The sequence below is a fragment of the Poeciliopsis prolifica genome, unplaced genomic scaffold (genome assembly GCF_027474105.1).
Source record: "Poeciliopsis prolifica strain line A6 unplaced genomic scaffold, Auburn_PproV2 SCAFFOLD057, whole genome shotgun sequence".
Lineage (NCBI taxonomy): Eukaryota > Metazoa > Chordata > Actinopteri > Cyprinodontiformes > Poeciliidae > Poeciliopsis > Poeciliopsis prolifica.
This window is the reverse complement of record NW_026562432.1, coordinates 2047669-2069647: the sequence shown is the minus strand read 5'-3', so window position 1 is coordinate 2069647 and position 21979 is coordinate 2047669. Positions and strand designations below refer to the sequence as shown.

The following is a 21979-nucleotide window of genomic DNA, read 5'->3' as shown; positions in this document are numbered from 1 at the left end:
TGTCTTTGTGAGTAAGCTGATATGATTCCCTTCAAGTACTTGCTATATCATTCATATTAACTGTTGAGGAATTAATTTTTTTTTTTTGGTACGATTATTTGTATTTAAAGCTTGTTTCAGGTCATGCTGCAGCATTGCAACCAGATTTAACTATACCACTTCAAAACAATCAAATCATAAAGCAAATCTAAAAAGAAAAGAAATGTTCTTGAGTCAATTACACATGAACCTGATGGCTGTCCCGCTGCGTAACCCATTTATGCTTCAGCTTAGGGTCATGAACTGATGGTCAGTCATGTTCCTCTAGAAACTGCTGCACCAATTAATCGATTAATCAGCTGGCCGATTCATTGGCCCCTGATTTCCTAAATTTTGGATGATACATAAATATGAAGCTGAACCTATTTCTATTTGAAAAGCTACACAGCTACTGAATTTAGATATTTTCATTTTGCACTTTGTTTTTGTCAGTTTGTCCATAACTGGCTTCAAACTTTGTGATTTATAAATGCAAAATTCTGCTGGGTACTTTACTCTTGAAAAAAGGGTCAAAATAGATCTGCGTATGTTCTATTTGTTTTGAAAATGTGTAATATGAAAGTCTAAAGGAAACTATTATTTTGTTTAGTTTGGTAATCATTTATAAACAAGCTATTAATTATTACATTTAAGAATCCTATCTCAGCTAAAACAACTTGTATTGTGTCATGAGCATTTTTCAGAGTTTTACAGTAAAATAATATTGGACCATTGAAGGTATATAATTAATTGGCTGTTTTATAACCTCCAGTCTCAGTTATAAAACAAAATTTGGTATCGGCCAAAATATTAATCAGCTTTAGTAAGATCAGTGATCGGTGATTGGCCTGGAAAATGAAATCAGTGCATTCGTAACTTCTGCTAAATCAAAAATTCAAGGTTCCACCAGCTAATCTTGGTAGGTTCCCACCAGTTCCATGTTTTCTCCATTCATGGATGATGATTCTCACTGTGGTTCTCTGGAGTCCAACAGCCTTTACAATGGGCTTTGGAATGACTTCCTTCCTACATTTTCTTTTTCTTTAGATAAAGAATACTTAGCCAACTTCATGTGTCTGACAGGTCCTCTATACTCTTGTGTTTATTATTCTATAGATGAGACAGCTATCAGGTCTGCATGCAATTAGAAAAAACTAAACCAAAAAAAGATCAAATCGCACTGAATCTCTGGTTATGGTTGTCTGCTAATATTTCCAGTGAGGTAAAAGCATTTAATAAGCAAAAAGAAAAAAGAAACCTGCAAGAGAACAATTTTTTACAGCACTGTATCACTTATGCCACATTTTTTCATACCCAGCAATTTGTCAAAACACCTGTAATTTTATGCTAACTGTTTTACATCAAAAAGGGCAAATAACATCTTCGTCTCATGGATGCTGTTCACTATGCTGAGAAAAAAAAAAGTCAAATTTCAAAGTCTACAAATTCACACGCCGATTTCATACCAGCGCCATCTGCTCTTGCAGAAACGACTGTGGTTTAGGCAGGGCTGGGTTTGGACTGTCACGCTTTGAGCGTAAAGTCCAACTTTTTATAACAACAACCTAGCAGGAGAAGGTTGAAGAGAGCCCTGGCCAGGAGTGCAGAGGCTGATATTCCATTTCAGAAAGAGTGTGTGTGTGTGTGTGTGTGTGTGTGCGGGTGTGTGTGTGTGTGTGTGCATGCGTGCACGTGTGCATGTGTGTGTGGGAGAGTGTGTGTGTGTGTAGTGTCTGAAAAGACTTTGAGGTTCCAGTTAAAAGCTTAAAACTCTCTCTAACATGGCACAAGGGCACTGGGAATGTTGAAACGTGTTATTAATGCATTTATCAGCTGGAGTGCAGGTGTGAGTTTGGGTTTGCTTTCCTGCTGATGTCTAAGTGGGTTGTTTGGTCATATATGGGTGCGTGTGTGTGTGTATGCGTGTGTGTGTGGATAACAGGCAGTATGTTGTTACCTTGCTGTCCACAATGAGGTTGCGGATGCAGCCGGTGAAGTGTTTGTGTTGAAGCTGAGGGTAGATGTAGGGAATGTCCTCGTTTACACCTCCAAGCTGGAGAACTTGACTTGTGTTTAGGTGTCTGAAAAAAATACACAGAGTCATATGAACATGTAGAACACAGCATTCTCAACGCAGACGGTGTTTTGGACCAATGTGTGTTTGTGTATGATATTTAAGAGTGCAAAACAAAATGGAGTTGTGTAAAAACAGACCAATAAGATATGATCCCAATATCTGTAGAATTTATGTTGCTTCAGTTTTTAGACCTTAACTTCTGTTTTATTAAAAACATTCAAATTTTTTTTTTTCCTGCCATGCTAATAAAAGGAATAAATTGCCTCTGTGCTGCATGTTAGCATTAGCTAACTATGAATCTAACTGTAAAGTCTGCAAATTCTTTAAATGTGCTTTTTAATTAGCATAGAATCAAAAGGGAAAATGGTCAGGTGGCTCACTTGGTAGAGTGAGCCATTGATATCATTCTCAATGCGGTTGCTGTGGGTTTTATTACCACTCTTGAGTTATTTGCTGCATGTCTTCCTCCTCTCTCCACTTTATTTCTTGTCAATGCACTCTTCATTGAGGCCACTAGCACCAAATGAGCTCTAAGAAATTTGTCAAGAATCAAATTAGGCATCTTGAGCTCTAGACCTCTGCACCACTCATTCCATACTTCCTGCTTCTCTCCAGGACTGTTTTAATTTTACAGGTTTAATGACCTGTACAATGATAATATAAGCATACATTAGACCAGATGTTTGTATTCCTTTAATTTTATGGAATATATTTTCAGCTGCTGGGGGATTCACAATGTGCTGGCAGGCTGATATGGAAGTACCCAGGCCACTAGAGGGATGAGGGCTGCTGGTACAGCACACCAAAAGACATTAGAAATATTAAAACATCATCAGGCAAGAAATTAAGTTTGATGAGAAGAACTCTTTCCTGGCTGTATAGAGGCCTCCTGTCTGTCAGGAAGGATGAACAACTGGGACGTCTTTGAACTGACTCAAACGCCTACATTGTCATGTTTTACTCTAATGTTTGGTTTGATTCTCGCCAAGTTGGGTGTATCTCCACTGGCAGAGTTCCTCACTAAAGCAGGCGTGAACTAGGGAGAGCTGTTGGCAGGACCTGCTGTCGACTCTAAGCTGATGTCATTTTGCACATCTACTCTTGGGTGACCAGTTAGGAAATGTTTTAATATATTAGTTTCCTGTGGGTTACCCCATCCAGGGGAAGCTGTAGGGTTTGGACCAGGTAGTTTTCCATTTTCAGCTCACCATCTCACCAACTGCTACGGTCTAATTGCAGTTTCTGCAGGACAATCAACGAACGCAGTCTGCTGCTAATCAAACAGCTTGTGCTCAAAATGACACAGTAGAGTAAATCATGTGGTGTGAATCCAGGCAAGTTAATGATTTGATCAAATCAACAAACACATAAGGACATAGAAAATAAGTAAAATAAAGCTAACCTTAAATGTGACATTAACGAGGTGTCCCACAGCAGGAGCTCAACCCATGTGGGTCAGAGCAGTCCAATATGAATGAATTAGGACATGATGACGACTATGGCAGAATTTTGATAACTGTGTGTAAATAATTTCCCACAGTAAACCCTTCACTAAAAGACAAATTCATGTAACATACTAAGCTTTACACAAATTGCCTCTCCATTCTGGTTTAGTATTGGTTAAATAAACAATAAACAGTGACACATTGCAGAATTGAGCATTGTCATATGCCTGATGTTATATGTTCCTATTGCTTTGACTTTTTAATGATTCTCAAATGCATCTCTAAATGTGAAACATTAGACTCCAGAGTGCCTCTAAATGCTCCTCCGTTTGGAAAATGAGACATGTATTCTGTACCTGTCAGTGTTGGGTGTAACACCCATCACTTCACAGGAGGAGTGGTCCTCAGTGGTCAACCAGCTGCCCAGACCCTCCATTTCCATCACAGCCGCTCCTGAACATCGGTCCAGGGTGAAACGTACTTCCTGCAGAGGAAACAAATCAGGGTTACGTTCGTGGGAAGCAATCACATCAAAAGCAAATAAAACCTGTTTTTCTCTGGATCTTAATGAATGGAATTACAGTTGCTTTCCTGTGGCCTATTAGTATTACTATCATCATGGGAGCAGTGACTCATTTGTGTGTGCACTGCTCACTTCAAGGCTACCTGCCGGGTCTTATGCTAGTCGTTACACAGCAGACACAACTGCTCGTCATCCACAAGTGAGTCTGTGTTGTTCTAAAATATACAGATCAATGGTTAAAATACCATTTATTGTTTTTGTAATAACTTACTATTTTATTACATGATGATGGTACACAAGGTGGTTCTATAATGTATTGAGTCAATGAAAGCTGAATGCAATTCCATAAAATGCTCATTGTGAATTATGTATTATTTTCTTTCATTACACAAAATCCTATGAAAATCTCTTCAAATTTGTAGTAGAATGTAAAAAAGTTCAAGGGGTATCAGAGGATCATTGGCACGGCTCACCAAAGCGATTTGATTGTTTGGAAGCATTTTTTACAGGTTTTTACCACATTTTCCTCTAACACTAAAGCGCAGTGGTGGTAAAATGATAGCACTCAGGGCTTTGGCTGCTGAAATCTGCAGAAAACAGCCGTGCCCTCGCTGCTTTTGATCTCAAGCTGTCAGATCTCCAGCCTGGATAAGCTTCGGCTGACGATACAGGACAAGTGAATAGATTCATATTTGATTTCAAATAACCGCCATGCAGATTAGTCCCGATTGCAGCAACAATAGAGTCTCAAAGCCGTCTAGCCTTCACACTGTTTGGAATATTGCTGTCCTTTGGAGCTAAATATTCTGTTGATATTGATGTGAGGCTGACCTGAAGTATTTATTTTTATACTAAAGAAAAATTGATTCAAAAGATGCAATGAAACCTGTTGGTTATGATGAATAAATATGAATTTTTTTATTTGGTAACATCACAAATCCATAATAGATATATGCAAAACTGTCAAAAAACACAATTTTGCAATTGCTATGTTTCAATTTTTAAAAAAGACATGGAATCAAAATTACACATGAATAAGCATGTTCACGTGATGGCTGAGTGCAAAAAACTTGCAGCCCAATAATCCTCACAATACTTCACGTCAGCTTTTTCGTCATTTCCTCCAGTAGTAAAATCTGGTTGTTGATCGCATTGCTTAATGCTGCAAGAAAAGTACATTCACCTCAGTTTTTTTAAAAATTATGAAATGAGATGTATCTACAGTAAAATCAGTCATTTCTATTCATTCACACATTCACACGCTGATGGCGGCTCTGTCAGGCAGCCATTTCATGCCATTGGCTCTTCTCACCAACACCAGCAGGAAAAGGCAGGAGAAGTGTCCAAAGACACAAAAACAGAGGTGGATTTAGTGGGAATCAAACCAGCGACCCACCAATGCGTACAAAAAAAAAATAAAACTACCTCATTCTAGGGCAGTTAGATTGAAAAGTGAGTTTTTTAAAAATTGTTTCCAGTGAGCAAATTTATTTTTGAAATGTCAAAATGCTCTGTCTTAAGGTTAAAAGAAAAGCAGCTATTTGCTTACCTGGACTGTGAGGTGCAACGACTAAAGCCTTTCCTCTGCCTACATCCCCCAGAAAGCTGTGCAGCTCTGAATTGGAGTTCAGTGAAATGATCACTATAGTATTGGACATATTTTCTATTGATACTGATTACGTTTTTCCTCATGATTTTTTCTATTGTCCTGCCCTCGTGAGACATTTATTTTCTATCTCTCTCACACATGCAGTAACTCTCCTCAACAAGCTGGAGACGACGATGCATGAGCAGGTAGTAGCAGCTCTCTCACTGCCAGCAGATTTGGTTAGTTTACGTAACCAGATCCGTACAGGACTAACAGCCCAAGTTAGATTAAAGGTTTGGAGTACAAAAGTTCAGAGGGATAAAGTTTTGAAGACGCATAATGGAGCCCTGCCTCATGTTAGGGCTCCTATTTGTATTGAACTCCAAACCTCTATAAGGTGAATTGAGGATGTTAGGATAAAAGGAGGTAGACATGAGTCCAGTCCAGCTGCTTCCTTAGTTTCTGTCTTAAACTAAGACAGAAAAGCTCAACGTTGTCAGGCTGCATTATATCAAAGCGTCCAAAAATAGAATATCTAAAAGTCTTGTTGATATTTCTGAGGGAGGAATAAAACTCAGAATCCTTGGAGGTGAAAAGCTTCAGGCAGTTCTCAGTCAAATAAAGATGAGCCTAATTTAGCTAATTCATTTCACTTTAAAGTGTCAAAGGAGGCTGTTGTAACCATCCATTTCACTTTCACAGCAATTATCTGCCTTTGTGCCGTACAATTCAGACAGCTTTATATCACTCCCATCTACCTTGTTTGGATGGAAATAATTAGGCTTGCATGAAGCAAAATTATTATGGGAACTATTCATATGTATGTAATGTAGCTGTAATGTCGCCCTAAAAGCATTTCTTTTCACTTTTCTTTAGGTCTTCAGATTACTCAGATTGGCTCAACAGGAAGCATCAGAATTTATTATATTTTTTAGGACAGAATAAAATTGGAATAACAACAAAATAATAATAGAACTTTACTCATGAATATCTAGTATAATGTGCTTGAAAGAGCTCAAAACAAGCAAACTATGCCCCAATCTAAAGAAAATTGAAGAGATGAGAATTACTTCTCATCTATCAGACTGGAATGGTTTATAAAGGTATTGGTACTATTAATCACAAATGGAAGAAATATGAAAGACCAGTGAACCTCCCCAGATGTGACAAGTCTACCAAAACTACTACAGATGTGTGTTAATAACAGCTCATCCAGGAGGTCACAACAAAACCCAGAATAACTACCAAACCACTGCAGATTGGTCAAAAAACATCTTATGGAGTTTTCACACCTGGCAGACACAATCTGCTCAGCCGGGGACTAAAACTTTAACACTTGTGAAAGCTGCTGTGGTTCTCTTTCACACTGCACTGTGTCAAAAGAACCGAACTAATCGAAAAGACTGTTCCCCTCCCACCTGTGATGGCGCTGCACCAACAACCACTGAAGGGAGCAACATGTAAATGTCAGAAAACGAGTGCAAGCTTTCTCCTTTGACTGAATGAAATCATTATTGAAGTTGAGATGCCTTTTTACAAAATGTATGACTTAAACATCTGTTTTAGTAAACATATAAGTGTGACATAAAGCAAAACCAGAAAAAACTGTTTCCTGGCATGTACATTTTCATAGCATGTTCCGGATAAATTCAGCTTTTAATTGCTCTTTAAGCATCTTCAGTGAGCGAAGAAACAACCTTAACGCTCAACATAACAAGTGTTATCATAAATATACAATTACAAAAGTCAAACGCTGAGGGCCGAATGGACTGGATGTCAGGCTATTCACATGGATGGAATTTGCAGTGTTGTCCATCCCATAATAAATGGATAAAACATAAACATTGTATGCAGCTATATTTTTTTAAGAGCCGTTTTGTGGAACATCTGCAGCCATACTGCACAGAGTGAAGCTAACACCTGCAGGTTATATGCAAAACAAGTGCCAGCCTGTGTTAAATGAAGTGTCTCACCTTGTTGTTGCTACGGACATCCAGCCGATGCCAGCGCCTGTCTGCCACGTTGATGTTTCCTGGCAGCTGTAGCACAAGCGTGCCAGAGCCATGGTTGATTTTCAAGGTTGGGGTCCCATCTATTAGCTCTGGAAGGAGAAAGACAGAAGAAATGTGGAAGAAGAGTGTGAGACCTGCTGTATGACCACTTTAAGGTTTCCTGCCTGCTTCATCCGAAACGCATGGCAACGAACCGTATGAGGCATTCATGTATTAAAAATGTCACAAAGCAGGCTAACCTGCATATATTTGTTCAATGAAGATTATTTTCCAAAAGCAGGTTGGGATGGGTTTTTTTTTCTTTCTTTTTCCTTATAATAGTCAACAAACATCACACATAAGTTATTGCATTCTATTTTCTGACTTACTCAAATGGGAAATTAAAAGTTAATGAACTGGTTAAGATAGCTGGTGTGCTTTGCACCTTACATAAAGAACTATAAGAAGGCATTTGTACCAACCCACACTGACAATCCATCATTATGCAGACTGAACTCCAAAGGTTCAAGTAGGAAATGACAATTACCCCAAAGCATCTTGAAATGTGGTATTATATTTATTATTATATTTAAGTTCATCATTTATGCAGAGCATTTTGCCCTGGGTAAGGTGGAACAAAGTCGTAATGTACCACAAACCCCACAAAAAACAAACCTGTCGTCCTCTACCAGGAAATATTTCAGATGATGTTGCAAGGAGTTGTACATTTAGCTTTGTTTTTATATGTTGTACACATATCACATTTCTGGCACAAGTTTAGTATTGTTATAGAAAAAGAGAGAAGTTATAGAGAATTCGGTTAAAGGGAATTAAACAGGGCTGGCGTGATCCGCAGCACTCAGATACTTTAACAATAGTATCTTTCTGTTGATTCTACTTTGAGAATTGACGGTGGAAGAATTACGATCAAATCCACACCAGTTATGAACAATCGAGGGAAATCTCAGGGTAGGATAACTCTGTCCACCAAAATTATTGCCATTAACTCTTCCTCACAGGACTTCACTTAAAGTTCTGAAATGAAAACCTGGTAATTCTACTGATGTCTCTGGAGTGAATATGTCTGGAATTATGTCTCATGCCAATACTGCAGCAAATCCTGCTTTTCAATTAAAAATATCATCCTGTCACAGCGTGAATCCACCAGTTCATTGTTTCTAATTTTCCCCATGGCTAGCTTGAAGCTATACTCACAAAGGTCCAGTGCCAAAATTAAGGATTCAATTTGCACCTAAAGCATTTGCTCCTGGGTGTCAATTAAAAAAATAGAAGAAAAAACAAGTTGGTTTCAGTATAGATTTAAAAAGCTCCATAATGAGTTTTGCTAACTCAGACATTCTAACTCATTCGGACTGAATGTGCCGGTCAGTTGAAGCTGGAAGTCACAGGAGTCTGCCAATGCGCTAATCTCTTGTTGCTGCTTCAACTTCCCTGCACTTTGAGCTTCAGCTCAAGTTTCTGACTCTCCATCTTCTCACTGCGTTGGCTCTGGGCGATTGTCAGTGTTGCTGGTTGGGTTGCAGCTTGTCTTGTTCAGATGTACAGAACAATGTCTTCAACAAGCTTTATTTCCTGTTAAAACTAAATAGAAAACAACTTTCAACAAGTTTTGTATTTTATTATAACAGGAAACTTTCTTGTTTTAACAAGATACTTGGACACTGTTCCTGAAATGATTTTCCTAGTTGGCAGTTAAGCACTTCCATATATAACACTAATTAGCACTTCCATTTTGAACTAATCTTGAACAAGTTACCAAAAACTGCGATGATATCTTACCACAGGCTTTAAAATGCAAAATAGCGAAAAATGTTTCCTAGTTGGTCAAATGGATTTGAGCATTCTGCTGAAATTACAACAGTTTGAAAATTACAATGGAAGTTCATCTGTTTTGTTATACTACAGCCAATGTTTTGACTTTTCAAACTCTAAAAATTTCTTTGTTCTTTCCACAAAATATATGAGATTAATTTCAAAATGTCTGAAATTTCTCTTCCAAATTTTGACTTTTGGAACTCAGTGATATCCTTGTTTCATCTAGAAAATTTGCGAGATGTCAAAATATTTCTGCCTAAACTACTCTTCTTTTCTTTCTATCTACAATGGCCGTAAAATGCTGTCATCTTGAACTCTCACCAGGTGGAATTAAAGATTATTTTTTTAACAAATGTATTTATAAGTCTGATTGGGTCTGTAATGTGAACCATTTTTGAGAGGAGAAATGGGTAAGGCTTTAAAAAAAGAATGGCTAGCTTGACAACTGATTGTTTGGTCAAGTTAAGGAGGTTGTTTTCAGAATAATGTCATAATTTTCAAGGGAGCTAATGATGGATTTCAGCTGTCTCAAAGAAAAAAGCCAAGGAGATTGAAATCAGAAGTGAGAGTCACAGGCTCCTGTAAGAGCCAAATGGAAGACAGGAGAAAAATAAGAAGAGGAAAGGATAAAAATGCAGCAACAATCTGTGGACAAGGTGACAGAAGAGGAGAGAGAGGACCAATTTAGAGTAAGCATGAGTTAGCACTAAATTTGGGAGAAGGTCAATTGGCGATACGAAGCAGGCACGTGAGAGGCGAAACAAAACTGAGAGATGGACTAAAACTGACAGAGTAGTTCAAACAGAGGATCTGCTGGAGCAGAGCTGGGAGTACAGACATATTCCCCACTACAGGAAGAAGAAGCCAGATTTTTTTATGTACTGTTGAGCTACTGTGTGTTGCTGGCTAATGATCGACACAGTTTAACAAGTGCTTCAATTGCTAAATCAGGCCTTTATGTGCAGCGATTCATCAGTATTCAGTTCCACATCAAATGACTGCAGTTGTCACAGCATTAAAGGAAACACAACACCTGGGAGCAGCGGCTAATTTGTAACAACAAGGCTGGTCCTGGGTAAGGTAACGCTTTTCTTTACTGAAACATTCACGACGTTTCTGAAGGAAAACTAACAGGAAAACATATAAATAGGGAAAAAGTCACCTATTGGTCTGGTAACAGTCTAAATAAACAAGAGTTATCAAAATAAACCTTGGCAAGTAAGTAGATACCGGTTTATTATTTCAGTCTGAGCAAATCGTGTGCTAACTAGATAAGTCAAGTAGTGATGACTTTCTGAAAGTGGAGTTTCAGAAAGAGGAGGCGTTGTTAAAGAGACAGAGGCCCAATTTCAAGGCATTGAATTGCAAAGTAAGATTTATTTTAAGTCATGTTTGATCAAATCAAATCAAAATCAAATTAAATTTCATTTGTATAGCACATTTCAGCAGCAAGGCATTTCAAAGTGCTTTACATCATAAACACAAAAACACAAAGTCATGCATCATAAAATAAACAATACATTGTTACATATTACATTTCAAGTACAATTCTAAACAGGTGTGTTTTTAGTTGAGATTTAAAGGAAGTCAGGGTTTCTGCTGTTTTACAGTTGTCTGGAAGTTTGTTCCAAATTTTTGGCGCATAGATGCTGAAAGCTGCTTCTCCTCTCTTGGTTCTGGTTCTGGGGATGCAGAGGAGACCAGAACCAGAAGACCTGAGAGGTCTGGAAGGTTGATACAACAACAGCAAACCGTTCAGTGATTTGTAAACCAACAACAGTATTTTAAAATCTACAGGGAGCCAGTGGAGAGACTTTAAAACTGGTGTTATACAGCATTTTTTAACTAAACTAAAAGTAACATAGTTACTTCATTGTGCTAAAAAATGACACCATGTGCCTGGAAAACACATAACACTGCCCCTTTAAATATTTCTCTGTTATTTACTGGATTAGAACAAACACTGATCAGCCAATCAGCAACGAGTACTTCCAGAACTTTTTTCCCCTCTCATCTTTTTGTTCAGTTTGTTGAAAAAACAACATCTGCTGCTGCAACTCACGTTTAACGTCTTTTGCAATAACAGTAATTAAACATTCTTGTGTTCTCCAGCAAATAGGAATTCAAGCTGTGAACACGCCTCAGAGAGACAAACAAAGAGTGACAGGCAAGAAAAGAAAGCTCTGCTGGGTGTGGACCAGAAGGTCTTCATAAGATGTGAAGCCTTTTAAATGGTCAGGGAGCAACAGGGTTAGCACAAGACCGGGCCTCTTTGAGGTTCCTCATACATAATGCATTACCTCCTACTTCGACCAAAGACAAGAAGCAGAGTGAGGACAAGAAGGAGAAGGACAGAGAAGTGTTTGCTTTGTCTACAAGGCGAGTTGGAGTTCCAGCAGAGATGGGGGTCTAGGGGCTCTTAAATATGAAAAACTTTTTTCCACTTCTGCGGGTCTGGAGCTACACAGGCGTCAAACTGAGAGCATATGGGCTGCATAAACAGCATTACAAATCACAATGCTCTGCACTCCCCACCTCCGTTCCCATGACAGAAGCAAACATCAGTCTCTCAGAGGCTGGAGCCTGCAGAAGTCAGTCTGTGTACAAATCAGCAGGTGAAACAGCAAGTTTAGAGCGCAGAGCGCCTTGTATAAATGGTGTGTCAGACAGCTAGCCAGCACTGCAGTCAATGCATATTGGATCTCTGCATCCGCCACTTCCTGTTTTATAGCTAGTCTGGAGTCGGGCTATGGGAGCTGCTGTATGAAAGCTTGGTGCAAACTGAGCAGAATGCAAAAGTGAATCTGTTTGTGTGCAAGACGTTTTCATCTTCTTTCCCCATGCATGGTCTCAATTTGTCCCTCCAGCTTCTGTTTCAGCAGCGGTGCCATGTGAACTAGCAAACAGCTGCATTAGGTAAATACGTTCCTGCTGGGCCAGGAGAAATTCTTATCTGACACCCTGTCTGCACCTGATTGAAAAGGCCCAATGTAATTAAGTGAATTTCATTTGTCTTGTTAATTTGCGTATTGATTGGAAAGGCGCTGGCCTCTGGCTGCCGGGTTTTGCATGCACGTGTTGAGGAGTGAAGCCCGCTGCTCCCAGTAATGTTCGTCTTTTATTGCTGATAAGAACCGGCACAAATCACCACGACGACAAACAATCTCCCAGCAAAGGTAAGAGAACAGGTTATATATGCAGCTTATTGAAGCTGTCCGACCTCATGAGAAGAAGCAAAACAACAAGATTCATACAGAATGAAGGAAGATATTAGAGTTCTGCAAAATATGTAGTTTATCAAATTAGATTTTATTATTTTAGATATCACTTGAATTAGATGGGTAGATCAATGTTAATGTCCCAGTTGCTGTGTCTGAAATCGAGTGCGTTGACCATATATGGTTTTGTTCAAGGACAAAATTGGTAGCTGACAGGCACTTTCTAAAATATGTATATCTACGAGATGACATTTTTGAAAACAAAATATACACAATACACAAACTGGTTTAACAGAAACAAAAACAAGCATACTGTTTGTCTTTCTTTTAATAAGGCAAATTAGTGATACCCTTTTTGTGTTCAGTATTTGTGATGATTAATTTGTTTGCTTTTTACAAAATGCCATGTTTAGTTTGTTGCTGAGTAGATAACAATTCTTAGTGTAAATAAAAAAAGACTTGATTTTCATCTATTTGAAAAAAAGATTTGAGCACCACTATCAAAAATATTACAGTTAAAAATTAAATTATTTACAGCATAGCTCATTTAAAATAGATATGTTTATCTTCATTCCATGAAGAAGTTTGTTTCTGAAGTAAATGTCAGTTTGGAAGCTTAGCACCTTCACCAAATCCAGCTTTAAGCAAACAAGATGTGTTGATGGAGAAAACTTGTGTAGGTTTCTCTGGTTTCCCTGCACGGTTCTAAAACTATCAAATCTGCAGTAGTTTTGGTAGCTTTGGAACCAAAACTACCAAAAGTAATTTGGTCCTTCTGCCAAACTGGCAGAAGGACGCTAGAAAGGAATGAAAGACAGTTCTGATGTGATTTTATTTAATTCTCTATTTTATGTCTTCTTATTTAGAGCTGGAAAATAATTCAATTAAATTCCAGACTTTTACAGACTGTGAGTGAACCCTGCTGTATGTCCAATCCTCATCTCTTCCTATTTCTTGTATCATTTTATATCTTAAAGTAAAATGATATAAAATTGTATATCATTTTTAGTTTGTGAGGTATTATCCATGATATGTTCCACATAATGTTTCAAAACAATATGTGAAAAAGGCGTTAGTCCCTGCAGGGTGTCACTGAAGTGTAAAGGAATCCTGATTCAATAAAAAGCATACGAACTGAAGGGGGATATTATTTATTTTCCAGACACAGTTGATCACATAATTATAATACCTGAAGTTGTTATGAAAATCATGTGTCTATCAAAAATAACTGGAAAGAAAATTAGACTGCATCATAGCTGTACCTTAATACTTGAAATTGGTCTCTGTCTCTTGAACAGTCTTCATGTTTCTCCATTGTGCCGTTAACATCCGATAATGAGTTCAGCTTGCCACCTCCAGCAGGTGTTTGCTACTTGCTGCTGACACTAGTCTGAAGGAACTGAGAGGCAGAGGTGTGGGGGAATTGGTGGTTTTGAAAGGCAGGAGCTCCAAGGCAGGAGCTCCAAAGTGGAGCTTTGGGGAAATAGGGATTGTATTGTTTGAGCCAGTGTTTATGGACCCCTGAATGGTTGAGATGGAGATTAAGGGACTTTTTAAACATGCATGAATGAATCAAAATGTCATTTCAGGTATGTTTTTGATGAAGAAATAATATTATAGCATATTGTGAAGCTTAAAAAAATTATTTTAAAAATACAATTTAAATGAATATCAGTTATTTAATAATTCATAATACTTTTGTCAATGTACACTATATTCTGACTAACAAATAAGCTAAACAGTTTGTGGGGTATTATCCAAAGGTAAATGTTATGTTTTAAAACCCAAGCAGGCTCTCTAGGCTAGAATGTTGTTGGAGCAAGTGACGTGACTTCCACTTTATGATTTTATTTTCTGTGTTGCTACTCCCATGAATAAAATATGTGTTCTCCATTGGTCAATAAAAAAAATGAATCCTTCATGAAGTGCGGTAAATCTGGATCTCTTGATGTGGAAACTTTTTTGACCGTCTTAAATCGGAAACACATTTATGCTAATCTAAGGCTTTATGTTTTTCTGAAAGTATGCTGATTTTAAATTCAATATCTACCAGAGGTCAGGAGAGGACTTTTTTTTTTTTGATACCGTTTTGGCCTCTACATACACAAACATTACACTCTGTTCAATTCATGTAATATCCTGTTTTCCAAGTGCCTAAAGACTGGAAACAGCCCACTGCTGTGTTGACAGTGTTTCTATGCGAATGCCTTCCACTTTCTCTGGCATGCACAGCAGGGCCGGCTTGGCGCAGCTGCCCTTCGGCAGGGAAACAGGGTTGGTTGAGTGGGTGTCTTTGGAAGAGCTACAGCTCTGCAGCATAGTGCATATAAGTATTATTTGTCCTGAAGAAAAAGGCAATGAGGAATGTGAACAGGACAAACCAGATCCTTCCAGCCTGTAAAAATATGAACCCAGATAGCAACCAAAAAATCTGCAGGTACATTTTTGTAATAGCTACACAACAACTGACATAAAGGTCAGTCATTTTTCTTTTATTTGTCAGTTTTAAGTGGAGCAGAATTATGTTTTCTTGCAGGCACATGGTGCCATTTAATAACTCAATCAGGTAACTTTGTTACCTTCAGTTGCTCGGCTGTGACTTTATAATTTAACACGTTGAAGTTGAGCTTCTATCTCTTCATTACTCCTGCTCTATCTGTACATTCCAAACACACAAAGATGAGTAAAACAATTTTAAACCATCTATAATTCTGTAGCATGAGCCTCTAACACAGGCTGGGCTCCCTGATGGGTTTGTTACATGCACCAGGTCAGCCTTGAAACAAGTTAATTAGAGCTCTAAATATATACAGCCTGACTAATTACACGCTGCACATGGATCGCACTAACGACTCAACTAACCTAATCCTAAGTCTTTACGACCCAATAAACCCCAAAACACCCTCTGCAACAAAACAACAAGAGCAAAATGAAATCATTCAGGAATTACACAGCAAACCTGCCAGTAACATGCACCCAAAAATCCACACACACACACACACGCAGACACAACACACCCATCTCTCCCTACGGACCTCCCCTCCCACACTTATTACTTTGGCAGTGATAGAACAACAGCATCTCTCCCAGGAGAGCAGCCCGGTGCAAGGAATGGAATAGCAAGAGATATGAGGAGGTGTTAGTCTATCAGATTAAAACACTAAATATACTAAGATCTACAACACTTCCTGCTCTTGTTTTATCTGTCTATAAATCCTGCTCTCTATTAAACTGGCTTTGTTCTCTTAATACATTGTGAACCTCTCTTTTTTCACAGCTGCAGTGAAAAAAGAGAGGTTTGTCATTTTAACTCCAAACATCACCAGGGTTTCCCCCAGAAAACTTGCTAAGCCCAGTCGCAGGGGCACCGAGGCGGTCCGCCGCGTTTTTCTATTAAAAAATGTTAAGTAGACAAGAAAGGTAAAAATATTACCTATGTAAAGGGAAGACATCACCAGTAAAATGTTATTTAAATCCACGAGTAGTGTTAAGAATAACTAATAAAAAAATACAATTAAAATGAATATCAATTAGTTGCACTTCTGTTTAAACCAAATTAAGTCAGCAGCTCCATTTATGACCAAAGATACATAAATGTAACAACATTTGTTTATTGAGGTTATCAGTGCTGCTGAATTTGATTTAATGGTTTCAGTATAAATAAATTAAACTATTTAAATTGGTTAACATTTAAATTTAAGATTTTAAGGAGCTGGCAAGTTTACTTTGTAAAAGTTCAAAGAACAATCTTCATACTTAGATTGTTTTGTTACCATAGCTACACTCTGATCCTGTGAGTTTAATCTTTGAGTTTGAGATCTATTTGTTCAGAAGTACAACCTAGTAAACTGCTTTGAGGTGCTGATGTTTTTTGCAGCAGGAGGGGCCCCGAAGTCAAATTCTGCTCAAGCCCTCAAACAGCCTTGGACCGGCCCTGCAGGATGAGTTAAATCAGCTGCACTGAGTGCAGAGATGCACAACAAACCGGAGATTTAATTCAATGCTGCTAATGTGGCTATAGTAGCGTTTCCATTTCGGTTCTGTTGAGTTTATAGTAACAGTCACCTTGACAGCAAGTTCTTTTCAACCAAAACTTTCTGCTTTCCCCCATGAAGTCTACATATGTAACAGTATGTAGGTTGAGGTGTCCTTTTGTAGCTGCCAACTTCATCTTTTCTCTTCAACCTCCCAATTTGGGTGCAGTCACTCCAGACAATAGTACAGACAATCCGCCATAAATCTTTGTGAAATATCTGGTTCAACACATTATCTAGGCGAGGGGAAGTATGATAAAATATGGGCATGTGAGTTTTCCTTCATGCAGCTGTGTAATAGCACTCAATCATGAGTTTGGGCCCATATTTGGGAGATGTAAGCTTTCAGGGCTCCTACGCATTTTTCATGTATATTTTTTTTCAAACTCAACTTTTAAGATATCTTAGTTCTGTGGGTTCATTTTAAAATATACAAAATACATCATTACTGGATGTCTGTACTCCTGGAAAGAAGGAAGGAACCATGTGTTTGTATTTCAGCAGCCAGTACATGATCGTGATCAAGCAGACTGACAGAAGCTCATTCTTCCAAACTGGACTGAACAATCATTTCTCTGCAACTCAGTCAGACATTCATTGCGTTCACTGAACAACTCTGCGTTAAACTTAACTCCCTAAAGATAAAGGATTGAGCTGGAGAAAGATTATTTTCCCAAATGTGCAGAACAAGGAATACACCTCAACCAAGTCCATCCGTTCTTCCAAAGTACTTCACCTCCCTCTCAGTTATTCACTTCCCTTACATTACCATATAAACTCCAGTTTTGATGTGACGGAACCATATAGCCTTATCATATTGACACGTCTTGCAAAGTGGGAGGCTGAAGCTAAGTAGGTAGCAATTGGAGAACCGTCACTGGCTCCTTTTAAAGTGAGAAATGTCACCTTTCCCTTACATTTGGCAGACTTTCTGGTCTAATTTTATTCAGTGCAGCTACCTTCCACTGCAATGTTGTATAAATAAAAAGGTGGAAAGCATGTCCTCTTTATTGAGCCAAAGTGTCTGTGTATCCTACCTATGGCCATGAAGTCCTCGTGGTCCCAGGCTTGCAGCTGTGCCAGTGGGCCGCTGTACAGCAGCAGTCCATCAGCCACGTCTGTGATAAACTCCAGCGACACATGGCTCTCAAAACAAGGCATCATAGGAGGAAACCAAGCATAGCCATTGCCATGGAAACTGTGCTTGTTCTGCTGGCATTCAGGTCCCTCGAACTGAGCGGGGCACTGGCACCTTGGGAAGAAGGAAAAATCAAAAAGAAGAAATTATATGAATTAGTAAACGCAATAAATGTGTAATTTGGCTTTTAGTGGCATTTCCAGAGAAGTCGGTTATGTAACTTAAAAAGCACAATCTCCCTCACTGTTTCTGGATCCCATTTGTGTCTAATATTTTTACATGATTCTGGCAGTGTGTTGAACCCCCCCACTCTCTGCAAGTTCACAGTTGCATCCGACTCTCAGGCGACGCCCCCCTTCCGAAGATCACTCATACTCCGTATGTTCCACAGATGCAGATGTTCTCATTAGTGGCAAAGCCGCAGGGGGAAATCACTGGATCACCAGGAAACTCTTGTACTATTTTCAGACGTTCAAGGTCTCATTTACATAGCTTTCCTGTCAAAATGCACCTCTTACCTTTTCTCTGTGGAAGCACCGAGTGCTTGTTTCTGTCTACGCTCTCCGGGTTTCAATTTGCTCCGTAACCTTTTCTGACTCGGTTGGGTTTTGTGATTGGCAAAAAGTGAAAATAACCCAACATAGTCTAAAAGATGTTGCTTGTGTTAACAGTTTTAAGCCTGTGATCATCAAACAGCTATGTCCAATCACAGAAATCCTGTTACTTGTAAACAGCACATGACCCCATGCTGGAACGCTGGGTAACCCGGACCCTAAAGCGTTATTAACTGGAGCGCCAACAGAGCACTCTCTCCCAGCACCGAGAGAAGAGCGTGACACCGATGAGAGGACGTGCCGCTGCGCGCTCAAAATCCCCGCTGACCCCCGATCCTGAACCCTGTTCGCTAACGACTGAACTCCTGGAACGGCGAGCTGGTGCAGGGGAATAATTAGCTGCTGCACCGGTGGGCGCCGAGCCAAGCTAATGAGTAGATATAAGTACGACTGAAGCTGAGAAAGGAATCAGTTATAAAAGAGGTGAGCGGTAATTAGCTATGGTGTCAGACGCTGTTGTTCAGATGTAGAGTTGTTTCAAAAAGTGCAGCAGGGCTGGAATGAAGACATAACATATTATATTACACTGTATGAGGTGCTTGTGTTGGCCTCCACGTACTAATGGGTCCAAACTCAAACTTCTCTTAGCCATGCTTATTGGTTTTCCATCCTATTATTTAACACCAACTGTTTCTATGTATCACAGGTGTCTGTAGCCCACATTTTTCAACCGTATTCAATAAATCAGAATATACATTCTTGTATGGAATAAGCAGATATTAAAATATATTTGTCATTACACCCACATAGTTTTATTTATTAGTCTGATGTAATATTCTAATCATAAATATATTTATTACGATATGATCAGACTTGTTGTGACCAAATCTATAAAATGATAAATTTGAGAGGTTTGCTAGTCTGTAGTATGCAGCTGTATAGAAACAAAATGTTGTGAAGGTAACAGATCAGAGCCATGCGATGTTGTTGTTTCAGTGGTGAAAGCTGCATGTAAGATGATAAATTGCAACGTTTTTTTTTTTTTTTTTTGTCTACAACAGTAAAATAATTTCATCCTGCTTTTCTCTTCCAGCTGCTACACAGCGGTGCACACTGCTGCTCTGAACGCGGTCTCGGCCACAAGTGGTTTTTATTATTCAAATTTTCTTTCACAAACCTGATTTTTTGGTGCCTCCACCCCCAAACTCCCAGGCCACGTCGTGCTCTTAGTGCTCTGTGTGCTACGCATTACGAGTGGCAGCACTGCCTCCTTCACATGCCGTTCAGAGACCAACTTCTTGAAACTTCTTCTCCAGTTCATCAGTATGCTATTGCACTCACCACACGCACACACACACTTGGTCTCTGGTGTTTCCTAGACAGCTCATTTCTCATACAAATCCTCTTTTATTTCTGTTCTCAGTTTTCTGTCTGGTTTCTTCAGACATGAATGAGGAGAAATCCAGAGCACAAACACAAAGCTGTCCATGATTTTAGAGGCATATTACACAGACTTTCACTGACATAACTATTTAACAAAATAAAATATGCAGCTTTTTCAGTGAATCATAGCATATGTTTATGAGGGTAATGTCATTGCTAACACATTTTAACCTCTTTGTTTTGATCTTTGAGCAGTTGTGTTGTGCAGCAGGATAATAACCCCACCCTAAAACAGAAGTAATATTAACAGTAACACCACCGCAGCCTGAGTCTCAGTTTTGGCCTTCTGTGTACATTTTAATGACATGATGAATATTAAAAACAACTGGCTAAGGACGTCCATGATTTCCATTGTTTCAACAAAAACATCTTCAGTGAAGTGTAATCAAGACCCAAGGAAAAACCCACATGCTTGTATTTCCATTTTTGTAATGTCACTCTAATTCTCTGTGCTCAATCTGAGAAGGTTTTTGGTTCAAACCTTCCAATCCTCTTACGGCAGCTTTGTTTTGCTACTTTCGTTGTCAGCTGGAAATTGGGCCGGGGTGCCGTAATCCCAGTCCTCCCCCTTCAAATGTCTTGCTCCTGAAATCTCATTATTAATCCCAGTGCATCGATTACCTACATGTTCTCCCGTCAATTGTGACTTGTGATCTGTTTGTATGTGTGGGGTGGTGGGGTCGTATCAGGAAGCCTATGAAGCAGAAAACTATCCTGCAGCACTTTTATCTTTTTATTAATTCTTATCTCTGTGTTATTTCGTGCCACCTCACTTCTCCTCTCTGACACTGTTTTTTATGTTGTTTTTTTTTAAAACTTTTATCTTGACTCCCATTTTGCTCCCTATCATATATTGTCTTCTGTTTCTTACGCCACAAAAACATTTTCCATCTTTCTTCGTCTCACGTCGTGTTTCTCTTTTTTCTCAATATCCTCAAACTTTATTTTCTTCTCTCCCTACCTTTCTGTTTTCCTACCACTGACACACCTTCCTGGCCTTAAAGTTCTCTTTATTTCTTCCTGTCTTCCACATTCTAATTTAAGTTTTTCAGTTTCTAATATCCCACATTTGATCTAGTCTCCTCTCAGAGATCCTACAGCAGATGTTGCAGGTCTCAGGTATTCTGAAGTTATTGGAAATATGACAATCATACAGCAGCTGTGACCCAGGCCTGGCAATCTCACCTTCTTCTCACCCTGACATCTGTTTGGTTCATACTTCATAAAGCAGTATGTCCTTCATTTTTGGGGGGTTGTATTTCCCTAACTTTAACCTCAGATTCACCGCCAATGAAATATAATAGGTCAGAGGTCAAAATGTTTCACCACAGGATGTATGTGGGAACAAACAGAACAACTTCGAACTAGTTGCAGTGACTCCTTCCTGACTGTTGGATCCAAACCATGGCAATAAGATTCCCTCAAATGTCCCTCAACTGACTCCTTCAAATGTTTAGACTTCTAAACATTTAAACATACGACTGCAGGCTCACCTGGGATCGTCAAGAAGTATGAATAAATGCAGAAATCTTATTGCATTTATGATAAATGAAGACATTTCTGGTGAGGAATAAATGACCAATTCTATTTTGAAAGAAACACACTTCCCCAAACAAACTGGACTTTCTAGATAAACAAAGAAAAGTTCTATTAAAGCAAACAGGACTGGCGTGAATACACCCGAAAGCTCAAGAATGATGTTTTACAGTTTGATGTTCTTCCTTACACATCATTGATGTGTCACAAGGTTACCTGATCTCTTCTGCACAATGACATATTAATCAGAAGAAGGATTCTGATCTTGGATATTCTTTACTTACAAGATCGGAAAAACTGTGTATTTTCTTTATTAGTGTATGAACCTCCAGATAAAGCTTTGCTCACTCTCTGGCCACTCAGTGTATAAACGTTTAGCTCTGCTACTAAATGAAACAACGCAAGCAGCTGAAATGAGTTTCCTCTTAGAGACGTCGTGAGCTGGTTGACTGTTGGGGAGAAACTTCTCTCTCCAAAAGGAGCCAGCTCGACAAAATCTTCAACAGAGGTGTTTATGTCATGTCCTACTGTGATGTGACACATCTCCCTCTGTGTCTCTGAAGAGATTATATCAGTTA

The 21979-nt window shown here is 38.9% G+C and overlaps 1 protein-coding gene across 1 annotated transcript in view; it reads right to left on the bottom strand.

Moving 5' to 3' along the window:
• Nucleotides 1-21979, bottom strand: part of si:ch211-186j3.6 (neural-cadherin) — a 295346-nt gene that overhangs the window by 72103 nt on the left and 201264 nt on the right. Inside the window, exons 27-30 of the mRNA XM_055060057.1 lie at nt 17768-17982; nt 7625-7752; nt 3897-4024; nt 1976-2099 (exon numbers count right to left, since the gene is read on the bottom strand). Coding sequence (XP_054916032.1) covers nt 1976-2099; nt 3897-4024; nt 7625-7752; nt 17768-17982 — 595 coding nt within the window. The remainder of the gene's footprint in view (nt 1-1975; nt 2100-3896; nt 4025-7624; nt 7753-17767; nt 17983-21979) is intronic.